We start from the raw sequence: 20,614 nt of genomic DNA on the forward strand, positions 1-20,614 counted from the left end.
CTTTGTCTGAAGTACAGCTACAAGTATTTACATGGAGTACGACACATGTTGCATACAGTACACTAATTTGACCAGTAGATGTCAGTGTGTTAATAGTAGCAAACGTGCTGAACAGCCATCCCTGCCAGGGTTGCCAGATGGGGCGGGTTACCGCCGATTGGGCTACTTTTGATCACTCACCCTGCACTAGATTCACTGCGCAGCTTTTCTAATGTTTACGACTCCACTAGATTTCACTGCGCGGCTTTTCTAATGTTTACGACTCCACTAGATTTCACTGCGCAGCTTTTCTAATGTTTACGACTCCACTAGATTTCACTGCGCGGCTTTTTAAATGTTTACGACTCCACTAGATTTCACTGCGCGGCTTTTCTAATGTTTACGACTCCACTAGATGTCACTGCGCGGCTTTTCTAATGTTTACGACTCCACTAGATTTCACTGCGCGGCTTTTCTAATGTTTACGACTCCTCGTCGGTTGTCAATCTTGTCAACACAGCAGGCTGTGACGCTAACCAGAGATGATTCGCACCGAACCTGTCTTCCTCTTCGCACTAAACGTCAATACAGCCTCGTCAGACTCGTGTGAGATGCCATACGGTCAAATGGCTCGCCGTATCAGCTAACTAAACTGTTGATATCTGGATTCTGGTGGTGAGTCTTCTCCTACATAATAGGGTTATGTAGGAGACTAGTGTTCGCTAATGTCTGCTGGGCTGGCTAGCTGCTGGCATCTTCTAGCTTTAACACCAATGATCACAACTGATCACAATACGATTTGGGATAGGTGATTTCAGCCCTCCTCGGCGAGTAATAAGGGGTACATGTGGGGGTATCTTACTTATCTTATTCGGTTGCAAATGGCAGTGGCGTTTTTGTTCGATGTTCAGTGGGGCTGTGGCTGGTTTAAAAGGGCCATTCAGACATTATTATCACCACTGGCCAGGTCGCTGAAGTGATGATGAATGTCTCTGTGTGACATAAGTAGCTTATTAGGAAGTTATCCCTCTGATGCAGCTTAGCTGATGTTCGCAGAGAGTGGCTCCGATCGTTGTCAGTGTTTTGCGTCTCATGGGTGCAGTTCTGGATGGAGAAATCACATCAACAAGGGCTTTGCGCTGTCAGCCAGGAACACACTACTTCTCTAGAACTCTCTGTGTGTGAAGTCGAGACATTCCACATTAGAGGAGAGTTTTGTAACGCAGTTCCTGGCAATACCGTGGCACAGATGTCAGCACCGCAAAGTCTTTCTTGATGCCTTTGTGGTAATGTTGAGAATTGTTCTTTTGCTCAGACTCAGCCCTTCCTGAAACACTTTGGTAAGTAGGCTACTTGTAGGAGAAGGTGCTCTTTAACCCATATATGCCTTGGTAACATGACGGCATTAACACAAGATAATAATGGGAGGGTGCGGTTCCTGTTGAGCAAGCTGCTGTCTGCTGCCAATGCTTGCTTCACATAGGCTGTTACTGCCTCACCCTGCTTCACATAGGCTGTTACTGCCTCACCCTGCTTCACATAGGCTGTTACTGCCTCACCCCTCAACACTAGATTGTTACTGCCTCACCCCTCAACACTAGATTGCTATATGGGGCTTTTCCACTAGAGGGCTGGCCTGCTTCTTTGGCGCTTTTCCATTTGTCGGCCTGGGTCGGGTCGGGTCGGGTCGGGTCGCTTCTTTAGCTACCCATCGAGGGCAGGAACCTTTTTTGAGACCCGGAACCTTTTTGCCAGGCTGCGTGTGACGTGTGACGCTGCACACCGTTGATTGGTCAATGGAAATCGTCATCCCATGTTCATAGATTTCATCACTAACCGCCATTTTTAAATACCACAACAGATTTCGCTCTAGGAAAATGTCACTTACAGTTTCTGTAATAACGTATTAATAAAGATTTGAGAAAATATGATAACCATCGTATTATCTTAGTTTAATGTCATTTCAATGCATCATAGAACTTTTATTTACAACAAGCATAACACAAAAATCGCTATTATGGCGATGTGCTGTCCCTCAGTCCAGAGCTTCATCATCCCCCTTCTAAAACTGCCATCTCCCCTTTCCATCCCTTATGCCATTTTATCAATGAACATTGTATTACTGTTATTTCAACATTTAAGTCTCTTTCACACATAGTTCCCTGTAACTTCAATGGAATCCCAAGCTGTGCCGTCCAGCCATTTTCGCCGTTCACTCATGAGTCAAATGCCGGTAGATTCGCGTCTTGTCGGCTCCCTGGTTGCGAGATCTAAACTACTAGAACTGAAATCGGCAGGTAACAGGCACGTAACATCCATATGCTGTATATATAAATAAATATATTTGACTACCAGCAAGACACCGGAGCACTCTATAAACGCGGAGATTGGAGCTCCGTGTCAGTCAGCCTTTTCGTAGAAATACATCGCTTCCCAATCCCTGGTTGCGAGATCTAAACTACAAATCTACTAGAACTGAAAGCGGCAAGTAGGCTAACAGGCACGTAACATCCATATGCTGTATAAATAAATATATTTGACTACCAGCAAGACAGCGCTGCACTTGTATCTATCAGCCTGTCTGTATGTCATAATGATGTCGTGGAATGTCGTGGAATGGTCATTGAATGCCGATGCTGAGATACTGTGCTGATGGACCATTCGCTGACTGTCTTAATAAATCAAGTACAGAGATTCCAACCCGTGTTGAACATCCTATTTCCTTGTCAAATCGTGTATGCTGTGCACCTAATCTATCCTGAGATGACACAACGCATTTAAGATCACAATCCTCAATAGATTGATTCCATCGTTTTACCGACAAGAAGATTCTACAATCTATCAGCCTTTCCGTAGAAATACATCGCTCCCTGTATAACGTTATATATCTAACGTTACATGCTTTAAGGCTGATCTGTGCATGATGGTGCTGCATTTTGACATAATTCTTATCGCATTTCCCCCCGTTGTGCTGTGCTGTGCCGTTCCATAGTCCAGAGCTTCATCATCCCCCTTCTAAAACTGCCATCACCCCTTTCCATCCCTGGCGTCATTTTATCAATGAACGTGGTATTATACATATTTACATATTACATATTTGTTGTTATTTATGGAAGTGTCCGGTTGCTGGAGGAACCAGGACGCCGGCTACACTGCACAGTTTAGCCCGAAATAGAGAGAGTGCTTTACACCCCGAGAAGTTATGCTTTTAACCGTAAACTTGGATTCCCTGTCCTCTCCCCTATCCGGACACGTTTGAATTGTTATCCTAACCCACGGTAAACCGAAGTTATTAACCCGCAAAGGGTGCCTCCGGGCACCGTGTTTGTCCGTGAATAACACGGCACACAATGATACTACAGTTCATAAAGCAGACAAGTGAAGGCAGTGGTTTTAAGGGTTCAAAAAACATGACTTTATTATGTGTACATAGCTTCCTCTCTCTCTTTCTCTTTCTCTCCAAAAAAATCACGGTTAATAATATACCACATGCCGAGGGAAAGGGATACGATAGCTTCAAGTTCCTCCATGTTGCTATTGTTGTGGCTGTGTTGTGTCTCGTGAAAATATACGTCACCACCATGGCGCGCTTTTATGACGCGTAACTCCGCCTACTATCGCCTACTCGTTCCTGGTCTGTTGTGTATAGTGGAAAACCAGAACTGTTCAAAAGCGTGCCGAAGCGAGCCGACCCGACCCGAGCCGGGCCGATAGTGGAAAAGCGCCATTCTTTAGCTACCCATCGAGGGCAGGAACCTTTTTTGAGACCCGGAACCTTTTTGCCAGGCTGCGTGTATATAATAGATGTTGGAGAAGAAGTCAGAGAGACAGACTGCATTCCTGGGACACACACACACCAGTGGCGGCTGGCCAATAGAGGGCGCTAGGGCGCCGCCCCCACATTCCAACGCAGCCCCACTTCCTAGTTGCTACTTGTAAAAGATTTTAAAAAATAAACATTGTTTATTCATAAAATGCGGCTGATATTCTGTCGGCGCCTATCAGCATTCATTAAAAATCCTCCAATACAATAAACATTTGATCTGTGTGTGTGTGAAATTCACTGTGAAAATACATAGGGTACAGTGTCGGGACGCCGGCCGAATGGCAGTCTATGGCACTGCAAATACTTTTGGCTTACACGTGAGTTGTAGCAGCGCTCCAATTGGCTGTCTCCTATTTCCCGGTCGGGGCGCAAAAAGTGCGCCCCGAGCATGCGCAGATTATAGGCTTACCTAGGCTGCAGCCTAGGGCCACTACCACTAGGGGGCCACGACGGCCACCTAACATTGGATACAAAAAAATAAAATTATGCGTGAGACTTGAGAGCCCTGAATATCCGGTTGTTAAGTCTGACGTCAAACGTGACGTTTTGCAATTTCCGGGTCTAAACCAGAAATTCTCCGCACCAGAATACCAGTGTACTACAGCGGTAGAATGACAGTTTAATCGTTTTTTAGACTCGGATCTATTCATACAACAAGGGACACAGCACTTTCCCGTTTTCCCCATATTGTCAGGGTATTTGAGCCTCGGAAAAGCGCTATATAAATATAATTTATTATTATTATTATTGCGGCATTTCGAAGACAGCGCCTCAGCCAACTTTGGACCCGGAAACACGTCGCGACTTAACAACCGAATAGCTAAGTTAAAAAAATAAACTGAAAGGAGAGCAACAGAGAGACAGACAACAGGAGAGGAGAGCAACAGAGACAGACAACAGGACAGCAACAGAGAGACAGACAACAGGAGAGGAGAGCAACAGAGAGACAGACAACAGGACAGCAACAGAGAGACAGACAACAGGAGAGGAGAGCAACAGAGACAGACAACAGGACAGCAACAGAGAGACAGACAACAGGAGAGGAGAGCAACAGAGAGACAGACAACAGGACAGCAACAGAGAGACAGACAACATGAGAGGAGAGCAACAGAGAGACAGACAACAGGAGAGGAGAGCAACAGAGAGACTGACAACAGGAGAGGAGAGCAACAGAGAGACAGACAACAGGAGAGGAGAGCAACAGAGACAGACAACAGGAGAAGAGAGCAACAGAGAGACAGACAACAGGACAGCAACAGAGAGACAGACAACAGGACAGCAACAGAGAGACAGACAACATGAGAGGAGAGCAACAGAGAGACTGACAACAGGAGAGGAGAGCAACAGAGAGACTGACAACAGGAGAGGAGAGCAACAGAGAGACAGACAACAGGAGAGGAGAGCAACAGAGAGACTGACAACAGGAGAGGAGAGCAACAGAGAGACAGACAACAGGACAGCAACAGAGAGACAGACAACATGAGAGGAGAGCAACAGAGAGACAGACAACAGGAGAGGAGAGCAACAGAGAGACTGACAACAGGAGAGGAGAGCAACAGAGAGACAGACAACAGGAGAGGAGAGCAACAGAGACAGACAACAGGAGAAGAGAGCAACAGAGAGACAGACAACAGGACAGCAACAGAGAGACAGACAACAGGACAGCAACAGAGAGACAGACAACATGAGAGGAGAGCAACAGAGAGACTGACAACAGGAGAGGAGAGCAACAGAGAGACTGACAACAGGAGAGGAGAGCAACAGAGAGACAGACAACAGGAGAGGAGAGCAACAGAGAGACAGACAACAGGAGAGGAGAGCAATAGAGACAGAACTGAGGTGAGGTGAGCAACAGAGATAGTTCAGGATGATTACAAACAGTTCAGTATGACAGAGACAACTAATAGAAAGACAACTTGAACTGTATGATTATAGAGTTTACATGTTCAAGGAAATATTGTATGACAATAGAAAGGTACACTTTAATTTAATTAAAGAAGTAACAAAGAACACATTTATTATCACAATTGCATTGTGTTCCATGTCTTTCTCCATTGAATAAATAATGCCTAGTTGAATGGCTAAACAAGACAACTGTCTGGACAGTACTGCTAGAATTATTCACCTTACCGCTGCACAGATAGGCAAAGGGTATAAGTCCATTCTCCAACATTAGGTCTACTCTGCTAACAAAGACTATTCCAGTTGATTTGTCAGTTGTTGTGCATTATATTTCTTGTTGTGTTTGCAGTTTGCCCTTTAATAAGTTATATATAAAAATAATTAAGTTATATACGTACAGTATATATTCTCATGCTAAAATCGACTGTAAATCCAGATTTAAAATTGATATTCTTCCCCGTGGAGCATTCCCCCATAACCTGTGCCCCACCCAACATTTCTATCACCAGCCGCCACTGACACACACACACACACACACACACACACACACACACACACACACACACACACACACACACACACACACACACACACACACACACACACACACACACACACACACAACCCAACTGTAAGCATTTTTTTTTTTTTACAGAAGTTGGAAGTGACATTAAGAGTGGTAACAGGTGAATTTAGTCTTGGATTTAGTCTAAAAGTGAATTTAGTCTTGAATTTAGTCTCAAGGTGAATTTTGTCTGGAAGTAGGCTAATTGAAATTAGACCAAAAAAGACCAAATAGAAGGATATTGACCTATTAGGCTACCATTTCTTGTTTATTCAGCAGTTAACCAGAGCATTTACTTTCTATCCATCTGTTCAAGTGAATATCTTTCGTGTAGACGTTTTGGATTACTTTGTGATTGTGACAATGCGTCATGACGCTTCACATTTTCGATAGAGGAACCAAGTATTGCTGAAACAGTGGAAATCCAGAAGGTCTAGGCTACTCCTCCGTAGCTTCTCCAAGCCTTACCATGTTTCACAGTTATTTGTACGTCATTTCACTCAAACCTATCGTATGATAACAAGTGTTTTTTTCTTCCTCTCATCTTCCCCCCAGTGTTCAGAGCGAGGGGAAGGGAGATGACCCAGCTGAGCATCCGCCGCTGGACCACCAGGCACGTGGCCAAGTGGCTGAAGGAGGAGGGCTTCTGCGACTACGTGGACCTGCTGTGCAACCGACACCGCCTGGACGGCACCAGCCTCCTGACCCTCAGCGAGTATGACCTGCGCTCGCCGCCGCTGGAGCTCAAGGTGCTGGGGGACATCAAGAGGCTCATGGTGTCGATCCGGAAGCTGCAGAAGCAGAACCCGGACCTCCTGGAGGAGCTCGGGCTCCCCTTCGACGGGCACTCCCCTCAGGGCGCCGGCGGCAGCGTCGACTGGCTCTGCAACGGAGACCAGGCCCGGGACTGCGACAACACGGGCACGGCGCCGGTCGGGGAGGAGTACCACCAGTACACCAACGGGAAGTACAAGCAGCAGACCAGGCGGCTGGACCCGGAGTACTGGAAGACGGCGCTCAGCTCCGTCTACGTGATGTTCGTGTTCGGGTTCACGTCCTTCGTCATGGTCATCGTGCACGAGAGGGTGCCCGACATGCGCACCTACCCGCCCTTGCCAGACATCTTCTTAGACAGGTGGGTGTTGTTTGCGGTTTTGGTTCCCTTTAAAAAAACAAAACGCTGTCGTTTAGGTTTTGTGACCTTTATCCGGCGACAAACAACGTTGGTTTCATGTTACAACAGAAGCTTGTACAACGGATGCTTTGGAGACAAACATGACGAAAGCTTCTCAAATGGCAACGGTCAGTGAAAGTTCACTTGATAAGGCTGCAGCGTTGCAGGAGAGTCAGGCCTCAGGAGTTAAGCCAGAAACGCTCTGCATTTTTAATCAGCTGTTGGAACATAAGACTGACCGGATGGACATTGTGATTGGCCTACTTTCTCAAAGCCAGTCTATTATTGGGCTGAATAGCATTTTTTTTGTTAAGTGTTCTTCTGGATTGCCCTACTTTGAGTAAACGGTCTAACCTGTGGTCCTCTGTAGTTGGTAAGAGCATGGCACTAACAACGCTTAGGTTGTGGGTTTGATTCCCGCTAGGACCATATATACAGCAAAAATATATGCACTCACTACAATGTAAGTCGCTTTGGATAAAAGTGTCAGCTAAATGGCATATATTATTATTATTATCATCATTATTATATGGAATGTCTGACTTGGTTATAGAGTTGATTCCAGCCTTTCTTTGTTGATGTGTTATGTCAGATGACCGTTGGCAGTAGGAGTCAAAACACTAGGCTAAATGTAGCGCTTGACTTAAAAAAAATAGGCGATAGTCCGACTCTCTAGATCAGCGTTTCTCAACCGGGGTGCCGCGGCACACTGGGGCGCCGCCTGGCTTCTTCAGGGGTGCCGTCAAATAATTCTATATTCTGACGTTCATATGAATGAATGAATAAATCTATAAATACATAAATGCAATACATCATCAAAATCTGTCTCGCGCGCCCCTTTCCCATGTCACAATGTCAATACCGGGTTCAGCGTAAGGTTAGTGTGTCTGCAATTAGCCTGCATTGTTTTTTCATTTACCGCGCAAAGACATTTTCGAGAGCAATGAACAAGCAAACAAGCAGAATCATGGAACATGACAAACTGACAACAGATCATCCATCACAAGCTAGCAAGGATGCTGAATATTTTGTTCGGATGAAAAGTCACCATAGCCGTCCAGAACAGGTAATGATGAAGTGCGCCAAAGTTTCTGATAAAGCGTTGGAGGCTACCTCGTAGCCGAAATTATTGCTAAGGCGAAGAAGCCACACACTATAGCCGAGTCCGTAATATTGCCAGCATGCACAGCAATAGTCAGGGTTCGAGTTATAAGCTGAACTCTGTGGGGGTCTCCAAAATAACAGTGCGAAATGTTCTCATGCACGCGCGAATCATGCCCACACAGCGATGGGACTTACAAGTTTTAATTAGCTATAGGCAGTAGCGGATTAAGGTGGTCAGTGGCCCTAGGCTACTCCTTTGTGTGAGGACCCCCCGCCCCCATACACAAGCCTCCCCCCTCCCCAAAATATACAACTCACGAGCACCCTGCACACACACACCACTCATAATGCTTTACCATAAAACACTTAAACACTTTAATAACACAATAACACAACAGTGTTAATAATGCAAAGAATAAAAAAAAGGTTCAGTGCATTCAGTTCTGTCTCTATTGCTCTCCTCTCCCGTTGTCTCTCTGTTACTGTCCTGTTGTCTGTCTCTCTGTTGCTGTCCTGTTGTCTGTCTCTCTGTTGCTGTCCTGTTGTCCGTCTCTCTGTTGCTCCCCTCAGCTCTAAATGAAAGAAATGAATTAGCTAATTAGTTGGCATGTAAACATATAGTTAGGGTTGGGTACAGTTTGGGTTTTATTCGATACCGGTGACAAATCGATACTTTAAAAACGGTACCGGTACAGAAACATCATCCTCATCCTCAAATCCCAACATATCCTGACGCTACAGCTGCAGGCTACTCATTTCACCACATCAACAGCCCCACATGAAACAACAGCTATAAAAGCGATAGTCACACATGTATCTCGGCCAATAATTTTGTTATTTTTGCTATACAGAAGGAGCGAAAAATACATTAGGTTAGTACACTAGGTTAGTAAAAAGTAAAAGCCACCTTACCTTTACGGAGACAAGATAGACCAAAGTGGTCTGTTTTCAGTAGGCTGAGTGGTCTGTTTTCAGTAGGCTGAGTGGTCTGTTTTCAGTAGGCTGAGTGGTCTGTTTTCAGTAGGCTGAGTGGTCTGTTTTCAGTAGGCTGAGTGGTCTGTTTTCAGTAGGCTGAGTGGTCTGTTTTCAGTAGGCTGAGTGGTCTGTTTTCAGTAGGTAGCAGAGTCCTCAGTAGTAGCAGCAGTAGTAGTAACAGTAGTAGCAGCAGGGCTAACGTTAGGTGTCATAGCAGGTTTCTTTGATAAAAACCCGACATTTTCTAGGCTTGATGACCCGGTCGGCAGCAGTGGCCTTTTTTTGGGCGGCATGGTAGCTACTGTATGTATATACTCCTGTATAGCTAATGAATGAATGTTTGCTTCTCAATAATAGGCTAGGTGCACGATCTCACTACTTCCTGAAAGGCAACTGGTGTCTCACTCTATTGGTTTAATTGATTAATCAGCTGTGCACTGTGTGTTCCAACGGTTTACCGCACAGCTGATTAATCAACCTTTTGCTGTTGCACAATATTCTACTGCGCCCCATGGTGTCTTGGTGGTGAAGTGCAGGCAGTCAAAGGCATACTGTCATTCACAGGAGATTAATGGTGCGCGTAGTTCTTTTGAAAAACGTGTTTATTTTACAATATTTATAATATAAATTAAATAATATTCATTACATTGACATTTTGATCAAATAATAGTTGTGGTAATGTATTATTAGCGACCCCCACAGATTTGTGATTTTACTGCCTTCATGGGAGCTCAGAGAGCCTCAGACCATCTCTATGGGAGCTCAGCTCCCATTGGCTCCCACATAACTCGAACCCTGGCAATAGTTAATAACATGCTAGGCCCACAAGCTGCAAAAGAGATAGCAAAGGTCCTGCTGTCTGACTGTACAATTGGAAGGCAAATCAATGACATGTAAAAGGGTCCTATCCTATGTTCCCCGCTCCCGAAAAAGGGTACGATCGGGCAGGGCAGTCTCGCTCGCCGGCAGCGTACGGAGGTGGTTGTTCTATATGGATGATCGGTGACATTATTCTCTCGTCCGACTTCGGAAGCTAAGCAGGGTTGGAAAGTTCGGGAAATAACGCACGTTTTCGTTTTCATGCAATGAATTTAATACTTCCAGACAAGGATGCGCGCAGCGGGAGAGAGAGACGCATTTTCTGGCTTAATAACTCTGCATCCCCGGTGTTTACGTTGAATGGACTGGATAGGTGTTTCCAATCAAATGTGGGAATATGAAAATGAATGTGTTCCATAAATTCCCGCGTTTGTTCGGTCACTGTGTCATGTTTATACAGCACGGTTACGTGCCTGATGCCTTTGATGCACACTTGCCTTTTTCACTCCCTCCTCTCTCTCTCAATAATAATAATAATAATACAACTTTTATTTGTATCAATAGCCGCTGAGTGTGTGTGTGTGTGTGTGTGTGTGTGTGTGTGTGTGTGTGTGTGTGTGTGTGTGTGTGTGTGTGTGCGTGTGTGTGTGTGTGTGTGTATGTATGGGGCTGTCTGGGTGATGCAGTGTCGTTTTTGAATAGCTATATTTTAGACTGGGGTGCCTTGAGATTTTATCGACTTTTGAAGGGTGCCGTGACTGAAAAAAGGTTGAGAAACGCTGCTCTAGATGGCGTGCCGTGGCAGCCGGCGTGAGCCACGCATGAGATGCGCACCTTTGATCAGACGTCGTTTAAATAAGGGCTCTGTATTGAAAAGCACCCTATTGACGGAGGTTCAAAATCCTGAGAAGGAAGCTTACGTTTTTTTCTTTCTCTTAACAGTGTTCCCAGAATCCCCTGGGCCTTTGCCATGGCCGAGGCATGTGGTGTCATCCTCTGCAATATCTGGCTCCTCGTGTTGCTGCTGCACAAGCACAGGTAGAGTACTGTCTTACCTGGGGGGGGGCACAGGTAGTGTACTGTCTTACCTGGGGGGGGGCACAGGTAGAGTACTGTCTTACCTGGGGGGGGCGCAGGTAGAGTACTGTCTTACCTGGGGGGGGCGCAGGTAGAGTACTGTCTTACCTGGGGGGGGCGCAGGTAGAGTACTGTCTTACCTGGGGGGGGCGCAGGTAGAGTACTGTCTTACCTGGGGGGGGCACAGGTAGTGTACTGTCTTACCTGGGGGGGGGCACAGGTAGAGTACTGTCTTACCTGGGGGGGGCGCAGGTAGAGTACTGTCTTACCTGGGGGGGGGCACAGGTAGAGTACTGTCTTACCTGGGGGGGGCACAGGTAGAGTACTGTCTTACCTGGGGGGGGGCACAGGTAGAGTACTGTCTTACCTGGAGGGGGGCGCAGGTAGAGTACTGTCTTACCTGGGGGGGGCACAGGTAGTGTACTGTCTTACCTGGGGGGGGCACAGGTAGTGTACTGTCTTACCTGGGGGGGCACAGGTAGTGTACTGTCTTACCTGGGGGGGGGCACAGGTAGTGTACTGTCTTACCTGGAGGGGGGCGCAGGTAGAGTACTGTCTTACCTGGGGGGGGGCACAGGTAGTGTACTGTCTTACCTGGGGGGGGCACAGGTAGAGTACTGTCTTACCTGGGGGGGCACAGGTAGAGTACTGTCTTACCTGGGGGGGGGGGGGGCACCACCTGTCTGTGTTAACCCGTGTTAACTGTCTGTGGTAACCCGTGGTAACTGTCTGTCAGGTCCATCCTCCTGCGCCGGCTGTGCAGCCTCATGGGGACGGTATTCATGCTGCGCTGCATCACCATGTTCGTCACCTCCCTGTCGGTGCCAGGACAACACCTGCAGTGCTCAGTAAAGGTACCCCCCTCTACTGTACCCCCCTCTATCCTGTACCCCCTCTATACTGTACCCCCTCTATACTGTACCCCCCTCTATACTGTACCCCCTCTATACTGTACCCCCTCTCTACTGTACCCCTCCTCTACTGTACCCCCTCTATACTGTACCCCCTCTATACTGTACCCCTCTATACCCCTCTGTACCCCCTCTACTGTACCCCCTGTATACTGTACCTCTATACTGTACCTCTATACTGTACCCCCTCTGTTCTTCTGTAGCTCACAGTGGTGGACTGAGAGAAAAGCCATCACTTTGATAGGATGTACGTCCCTCACATATAGGTACATGACATACACAAACGCATGCACATGTGGGCACAGGACATGGACACGGACGCACACACACACACACACACACATCATATGTCGCATAGCCAGGGGGAACAGTTTTCCTAACCCTCTCTCGCAGACGGGCTAAAGCAGCAGCGGAGGTGTTCCTCCTCTCTCCTCTCCACCAGATCTACGGTGACATCTGGGCCAAGCTGCACCGGGCGGTGGCCATCTGGAGCGGCTTCGGCATGAGCCTGACGGGAGTGCACACGTGTGGGGACTACATGTTCAGCGGCCACACCGTGGTCATCACCATGCTCAACTTCTTTGTGACAGAATGTGAGTGATCACCATGCGCAAGATAGATAGATGGATAGATAAGTAGATGGATAGATAAGTAGATGGATAGATAAGTAGATAGATAGATAAGTAGATAGATAGATAGATAGATAGATAATAGTGGTTTATAATAATAGTAATAGTGAGAGTACCGGTAGTAATAATAGTGGTTTAAAATGCCCTAACAATAGATATGGGCATTTCAGCTGTTTTTCTTATAGCCAATCTCTGACTTATAAAGCTCAACACACTTTTCCCTCATTTGATTTGTGTGTTCTGTTATCTTTCCCATGTTGATGTATGAATAAGGGAATATGGCCTCTGTGTCACCTCATATTTATACTCCAGTGAAACAGGAAGTCATGGATTACTGCTTGACAGTTCCTAAACACTCTGATCAACTTAAAAAAGTCAAATATAAATGGAAAAAATGCTTGAGTTACATTTTGTTCATAATAGTTTCTAGGTGTGCCAAGAATTGCGGCACACATGGTTTTGTTAGAATAGTCCAGTACATCCCCCAGACTCTGACCGCCCCGACTAAACTTTTTTGTGACACAATGTGAGTGTTCCAACTCATTTTGGACCTGTTGTTGACTGTAACCTGTTCACTAGCTTCGGTGTAGATGGAACAGGACCATCTTGTTTTTGAGATTAATCTTCTGTCCCTTTGCTGCCATCTGATGTTCTTTAGCGGTTACTGCACACCACTGGGGCATGAAGGCCACAGACCGTTTAGGATTAAAAAGCGTGTCGATAATAGAAGGCAGGTTCAGTGAAAATATTACATAATATTATTAGTCATTCACAGATCAGAAATCTTAACATAACTGACATTCAAGGCCGGTTTCACAGACAGGGCTTAAGCCTAGTCCAGGATTAAATCACTTGCAATGGAAAAATCTACATGTTTAGTCTCGGATTAGACTTAATCCGCGTCCATGAAACCATCCCTCAGCTGCTCAATTTACCTCTCGTTTTACCCCCACAGACACTCCAAGGAGCTGGAACTTCATCCACACCTTATCCTGGGTCCTGAACCTGTTCGGCATCTTCTTCATCCTGGCCGCGCACGAACACTACTCCATCGACGTGTTCATCGCCTTCTACATCACCACCAGGCTGTTCCTGTACTACCACACCCTGGCCAACACCCGGGCCTACCAGCAGAGCCGCCGCGCGCGCATCTGGTTCCCCATGTTCTCCTTCTTCGAGAGCAACGTCAACGGCCCCGTGCCCAACGAGTACGGCTGGCCCTTCCCCACGCCAGCCGTGATCAGGCGGATGATCGGCTAGAACGTAACCCCCACCCCCGCGGCGACCGCAAGCAGCAGCCCAGTGTGCTGATAGTTAGAGATACACTGTTGAGCCCTGTGCTATTTCGCCGCTCTCTCTCTCTCTCTCTCAAGTTGCCAAGTTGTGAAATGTGTGATATCTTTATTCCCAATATCTATATTGGACGAACCGAAACGGCTTGTGTGAGCATATCAATGTGTCATCGTGGTCTGACAGGGTTACAGGAAGCCATAACTCGCCTCCTCTCGTGTTCGGGGTGGATTTAGAGGTTGGCCTGTTTCCCCATGTCTGCCCGTTTAAAGGGATTAAACTAAATCCCGTCAACCGACCCTGGAGTTTGTCAGTGACAATATCGGCTTCATTTAAAAAAAGGAAGTGAAAACGATGGGAGTGGGTGTTAAATCCTTAGCGGTTTAACGAAAGGGATGACAATTGTTTTGTGTACACACACCTATTGCCACTACTGTAGATGCATTTTTCCAATACTTTAACAAAGCTCACAACCTGCAGCTTTTACATTTCTGGTATTAAAAAAACACTAGTATTGGTAGTGGTGGTAGTGGTATAGGTAATAGGTATTGGTAGTGGTGGTAGTGGTTTTTGGGAAACCATGAAAACTAAATTCTCAGGCATCACACGTAACCAAATACCGTATTCTGAGTCAGTATAATTTGTTGTGAATTCTGAATTTCACTGTTGTAATAAAAAACTGTTCTGATCCGACTAAATAACCTGACCTAGGGCACTCTGATGGTATTAAATGTACTTAACGTCGTAGGCTTGAGCTCTAACACTAGTGTGGACCACTTTTCAAGCAATATCAAAACCTTATGGTTACAGATGAGTGAATTGCTGAATTTCTGTAAAGCAATATTAAGTTCAAGATGCTGGGTCTTGTTACTGGATTGCCATTACTTACTAGGTAGTGCAAAAAGCTTCTGCATTCCTTAAGATACTACTGTGGTTTTTACAGCGGTGGTGATACAGTATTATTAGAATGCTGAATGAGTGATTCCTGGCTCTTTTTCAAATGAACTACAGTGTACAGTATGTTGGTGTCTCTCTGTTGTTGTGTATTGTTCAGGTATTGTCCTGCCTTGTCCTAATAAGACCTTTCAGAAAACAGGGTCGTTACCAAGGAAATCACAAAAGCAGCCAAAAAATGTGGAATGGAAAACGTTGAACAAATGTCTTAAATATCATTCCATTTGCCAATAACTTTAGGTGTTAACATAACATTGTCTTTATACAATAGGAAATGCATATCTCTAATGTTGGATATTGTTGAGTTGTCTGTAGTTTGTAACATTGTAATTTAGCCAACATTTAGTTAGTGGCCTGGCTTCATGACATGTGTCACCCACAAGGACATAAATCCCTTTAAAATTTATTTTCTGAATTAGGCCTATTTGTTATATTTCCTCCACAGATCCCTCATATTTCATTGTGTAATTCATTTTTACTATAATAATTTATTGCATTTTGTATTTGTCAATAACTTTTTTTTTTTTAGGTCATGAAGGTTATTGCAACCTGCACTTCAGCAAGGATATGATATGTTTACAGTTGTGCATAATTATGTATTGTTTGAAACACAATGTGCTTTTATTTATAGTAGCCTTTTGATTTCTCCCTCCTCAATTCATTGCAGCGAACATAAAACCAGGAACAGAAGCTGTTTATAATCAGGTGTGATACTGCCACTCATAGTTACAACCCACTTTGCATGTCGAAGCAAGCAAATGTCAGTGAAACATTTGTAATAAAAAAGTATTACTTTTCTCATGTTTGTGTTTGCAATTTCACCTGCTGAATACAGTCATTATTAACAATGGCATCATAGTGTCCACCAATCAGTCTTTGAATAATGCCAGCTTCATGAAAGCTAGCCAGCTGCAAATAGATAATATGCTGCTACGGTGTTAGATATGGGTTATTTTTCATTTGTGTTTATGCATTTTGCTCTTTGGTAGCACTTTTAACCCAGTCTTACAAAACATTACTAATTTGTATTATTGGTTTTGTTGTAACGGTACATCCGTCCTTCAATAAATAATAATTGACTTCTACCAACGTAAGGAAAATGTAGCAATAACCTCCATTGTGGCATGGTTGTATTGATAATTGATAGTATACTGACACAAATGACATTGTCTCTACCATCATTAAACATTTAAAATCAATGGCTTGTGGATCTGTTTTCTCAACAGATGAAGGAGCAGTAGTATGTGCAGGGTTGTTTTTCTGCTTCAGTGCCTAGAGGACCTGGGGTTGTGTCTCACACACCCAACTGCATGAGAATACCATTACATTCATACATGGATTAGAACAGTGGTCTTCAACCGGGGGTCCGCGACCCCTAGGGCGTCCGCCATTTTTTGTCATAATAATTGACATTTTTCACCAAAATAATCAGTGAGAATTAAAAAATATAACAAATGATATTGAGTAAAGTACAAGCATTAATAGGCAATAATAAGCTACTTTTGACAAAAACTATTTACAAAATAAATGATGCCCATGATTCTAGAGTCTCACATAACGTCAGCTGGAAAAAGAAAAAAAAACTGTCTAGCAAGCTAGGTGTTGGCTAAAACGCTGCAGTTCGGTCTTCATTGCGAAATTAACGTTAATTAATAACTAGCATAACGTTACTAATTTAGTTAGTTTGATAATAACAAACCCGCCTCTTTGCTTCTCTATGCGCCGCTCCTTTACCATTCCGAGGTCAGATCCCGTGGATCAGTATTGGCGCGCGTCTTTGAATTACGCACAGCTATCCACGAGATTCTGCTACCGCGCGGAGCTGGCTGCGCATTTCAATGCATTTCCGCGGTGCCCTCGCCTGACGTGAAAAATGCGCAATTGTTGATCACTTGGAGGCACTCGAAAGTCAATTTGAGAAGTACTTTTCTGAGACTGAGTCTTGGAGAAAGCACAAGACATGGATACGGTTTCCATGCAAAGACAATGCATCCGACGGCTAAACCTGACAGCCGCTGAGGAAGATCAGCTGATCGACCTAACCACAGACAGTACACACAAGAATGTATACGAGTCACAGCCTCTCACCCAGTGTTCGTTTAATTGTAAACTGTTGCATGAAGTGAACAACTTTCTCAGTTCACCGGAGCTCTTCTCTCTCAACGGTCTTCACGACAACACAGCACCCCCCCCCCCGTGACCACCACCAATCACAGGGGTGCATTGGCAGAAAACACAGTAACAGTGCGAACATGAACATGAACTCAAGCATTAATGAACAGGGTTGCTACAATATTACCGTTATCGAAGTTAACATTCTTACCGTTGCTTAGCAACCGATAAACAACTGTTCAGCGGATGAACACACTTACAATAAAACATAGTTCCATTAAAATACATTAATTAAAAGCTTGTCTTGTCTTTCTTTTGTGAAATATTGATAGATAAATGTGGTAACCATTATAAAAACCGTATAAAAGCGTTATGGAACTCGAAGACGTGGTATATCGTGGATATCGGCACAGCTAGGCACAGCTAGCTTCTCGTTCCATAACGCTTAAAAACTGAAAAGCCTTGGGACTCGTCTCATCAGGAAACCCCAAACATCTTCTGAAGGACATTCAATCTTGTTCCCTTAGAGGAGTCATGGTTGGCTTATCACATGATATTACACACTGAGAAGCATTAAAGTATACATATAAAGTGAGAATGTCAACGAGTTCATCAAGAAAAATATATACTGAAGATATCTCCTCGCTGGCTTATCATTGCATAGAATATGCTTTAAGCCTGGTACACACATTTAATCTGGCCAATTTTGGCCCGATTTCCCCCCTTCCGACCAAGGACAGCAAACGCCCGATTATCGGAGATTACACTACTAGATTATCCTGTGGTGTGAGGTGTGTTAGGAGTCAATTTCTCCCGACAATCTGCTCGGAAAATGGTCGGGGCTGACGATCGTAAATATTAAACATGTTCAATATTTACGATCAAAGGTCCTCTGGTGTGTGGGCGAAATTGACAACTCCCGAGTCCGATTGTGACGTGGATGGAATGTAGCCAATCAGAAGCGAGCTGACTTCTTCTTTTCGTTCTTCTGAACTTTATTTGCCCTGTCGCACATGGCTGCCTCGTACAGGTCAGTCAGGGTACTACGTTAGATCCCGTTTGATCACGCAAGATTTCTGGCTTGGGGGAAGAGACTCTAGATCAGGGGTCGGCAATTAGGTTTGGCCTCGGGCCAAAATTTTTTTGAGCCACTAGATGGCGGGCCCGAACGTTTTTTTTTTTTTTTTTTTTTTTTTTTTTTTCCTTAACACCAGGGGAGCCACCCCTCCTAAATTTCGTTGTTTGGTACCTGTACTGTAGCAATGACAATAAAGACCATTCTTCATTCCATTCATTAATTCATTCATTCATTCATTCATAAGTAATTGATTGTTAAAAAATGTGACACGTTCTAATGCTTTGACTTTTCTTTCGAAAAATGTACACATCGCTAGTCAACTAACACAGCTTGTTTTGTGAGCCTGCTAACAATGTAAAGTAGTGTTGTAGTTAACTAGGTAACAATGTAAAGTAGTGTTCTAGTTAACTAGATAACAATGTAAAGTAGTGTTGTAGTTAACTAGGTAACAATGTAAAGTAGTGTTCTAGTTAACTAGGTAACAATGTAAAGTAGTGTTCTAGTTAACTAGGTAACAATGTAAAGTAGTGTTGTAGTTAACTAGGTAACAATGTAAAGTAGTGTTGTAGTTAACTAGGTAACAATGTAAAGTAGTGTTGTAGTTAACTAGGTAACAATGTAAAGTAGTGTTGTAGTTAACTAGGTAACAATGTAAAGTAGTGTTGTAGTTAACTAGGTAACAATGTAAAGTAGTGTTGTAGCTAACTAGGTAGCAGTCCAATCCATTACGTTGCAGTATTTTGGCTTGACTAGCAAGTTTGTGTTGTGATTCTCAACAACGTTGAAACGTAGTTTCACCCTTTTCCATAGTTTTGAATAATAAATGTGTGGACTGACAATGTAGCGCAGCCTAGCTTATTCTAATAATTATTTAACATACTTTCATTCTGAATGATTCCCCCCTCCTTCCAGACAAGGTCACATTATTATTGGATTGGTTGTTTGCCTGCCGGGTGAAGTTAGCTAAACATTTAACCTGCTAACTAGCAAGAGAAACATCATGTCACTCTCCAAAGGTGTAAAGAGGAAAGTTGACGGTGAAAACAGGGCATTTAAAGAGGAATGGACAGCGAACTATAATGTTCATCCTACCTGGTTTCATCAACGCAAAGCCGTTGTGAGACTCACATCTTCCGTGCTCACAATGTTCCCTTTCTATACATGCGAGTCGTCCTTTTCCTCAATGAATGTGATAAAGACGCACGAGAGGAATCGATTGATGCAAAAAAAAACTTGAGAACTGCCTGCGGATTAAAGTGACGTCCATATAACCAGATATCAAGCAAATACTGACCGATGGGAGATGCCACTTTTCACATTAAGTGAGTACCAAGCCTGTCGTTATTGTATTTAATAACCTAATTGTATTTTTTATATTTTGAATGAATGGCTCATTGTAATTATTATCCCTAATAGCGTGTTTGCTCTGTCGTTTCAGGAGCATAGGCCTATGCACCACCACCCCTCGCATAAGCGGATTACTTTTCTTTCTTTTCTTTTTTTCACCGATTTTGTTGTCAATGTTTTTCAGAATATTAAACTGAATTTGCTTTGTTACTGTTCATATGTGTGTTGCAGTCACATATACGTAAACATTACGTTTGAATTATTTACTGAGCTGGTGTTATTTTTTTCAAACCACACACGGCTATTTCAGCACTACACGTTGTCCACCTACTTATGATTCACTATGAGGGGTTCAGCGTCAGTGCGCTTCGGTGCACCCCGCTGCCTGATTGTCTGTCCCTGTGTCATTCACTCTCAACATGGATAAAAGTACAATAAGCATTATTCAGGTGGAGGTAGATTCTCTATTCGGACATTATAGGCGCTATATGTGGGACTGTCGGTCCGATATTGTAAAAAAAAAAAAAAAAAAAAAAAAAAGTGGATTCTCAAAATATTCTGCTGGGCCAAATATTATTGGTGATGGGCCAGCAATGGCCCGCGGGCCGCCTATTGCCGACCCCTGCTCTAGATTGTCGTAGGACCGATCTTTGTATGTGGTGTGCTGTATTGGGAATATCGGAGCACACCACACACAATACGATCAAAACTGTTCAATCCATGATTTTTTATCTTCATGTGTGGGGTCTCTCTCAGATAAAAAAATCTGTTAAGATTTAGAAAATCTTTATCTGTGTACCAGGCTTTAGTCATGCACACAAGAAAGTGATCTACCCTGAAAAAAGGTACACAGTGTCCACATAACGTACTAT

The 20,614-nt window shown here is 44.3% G+C and overlaps 1 protein-coding gene across 1 annotated transcript; it reads left to right on the forward strand.

The window, feature by feature from the left end:
* Positions 1 to 525: 525 nt before the first annotated feature.
* samd8 (sterile alpha motif domain containing 8) lies at positions 526 to 14,221 on the forward strand (the record flags this gene model as incomplete). Its single annotated transcript, XM_080542098.1, has 6 exons — positions 526 to 654; positions 6,828 to 7,407; positions 11,287 to 11,382; positions 12,158 to 12,275; positions 12,775 to 12,925; positions 13,917 to 14,221. Exons 2-6 carry the CDS (start codon positions 6,851 to 6,853, stop codon positions 14,219 to 14,221), a joined length of 1,227 nt encoding a protein of 408 aa, XP_080398224.1. The 5' UTR covers positions 526 to 654; positions 6,828 to 6,850.
* Between the last annotated feature and the right edge of the window lie 6,393 nt (positions 14,222 to 20,614).

This window comes from Nansenia antarctica, assembly GCF_963989245.1.
Source record: "Nansenia antarctica genome assembly, chromosome: 11".
Lineage (NCBI taxonomy): Eukaryota > Metazoa > Chordata > Actinopteri > Argentiniformes > Microstomatidae > Nansenia > Nansenia antarctica.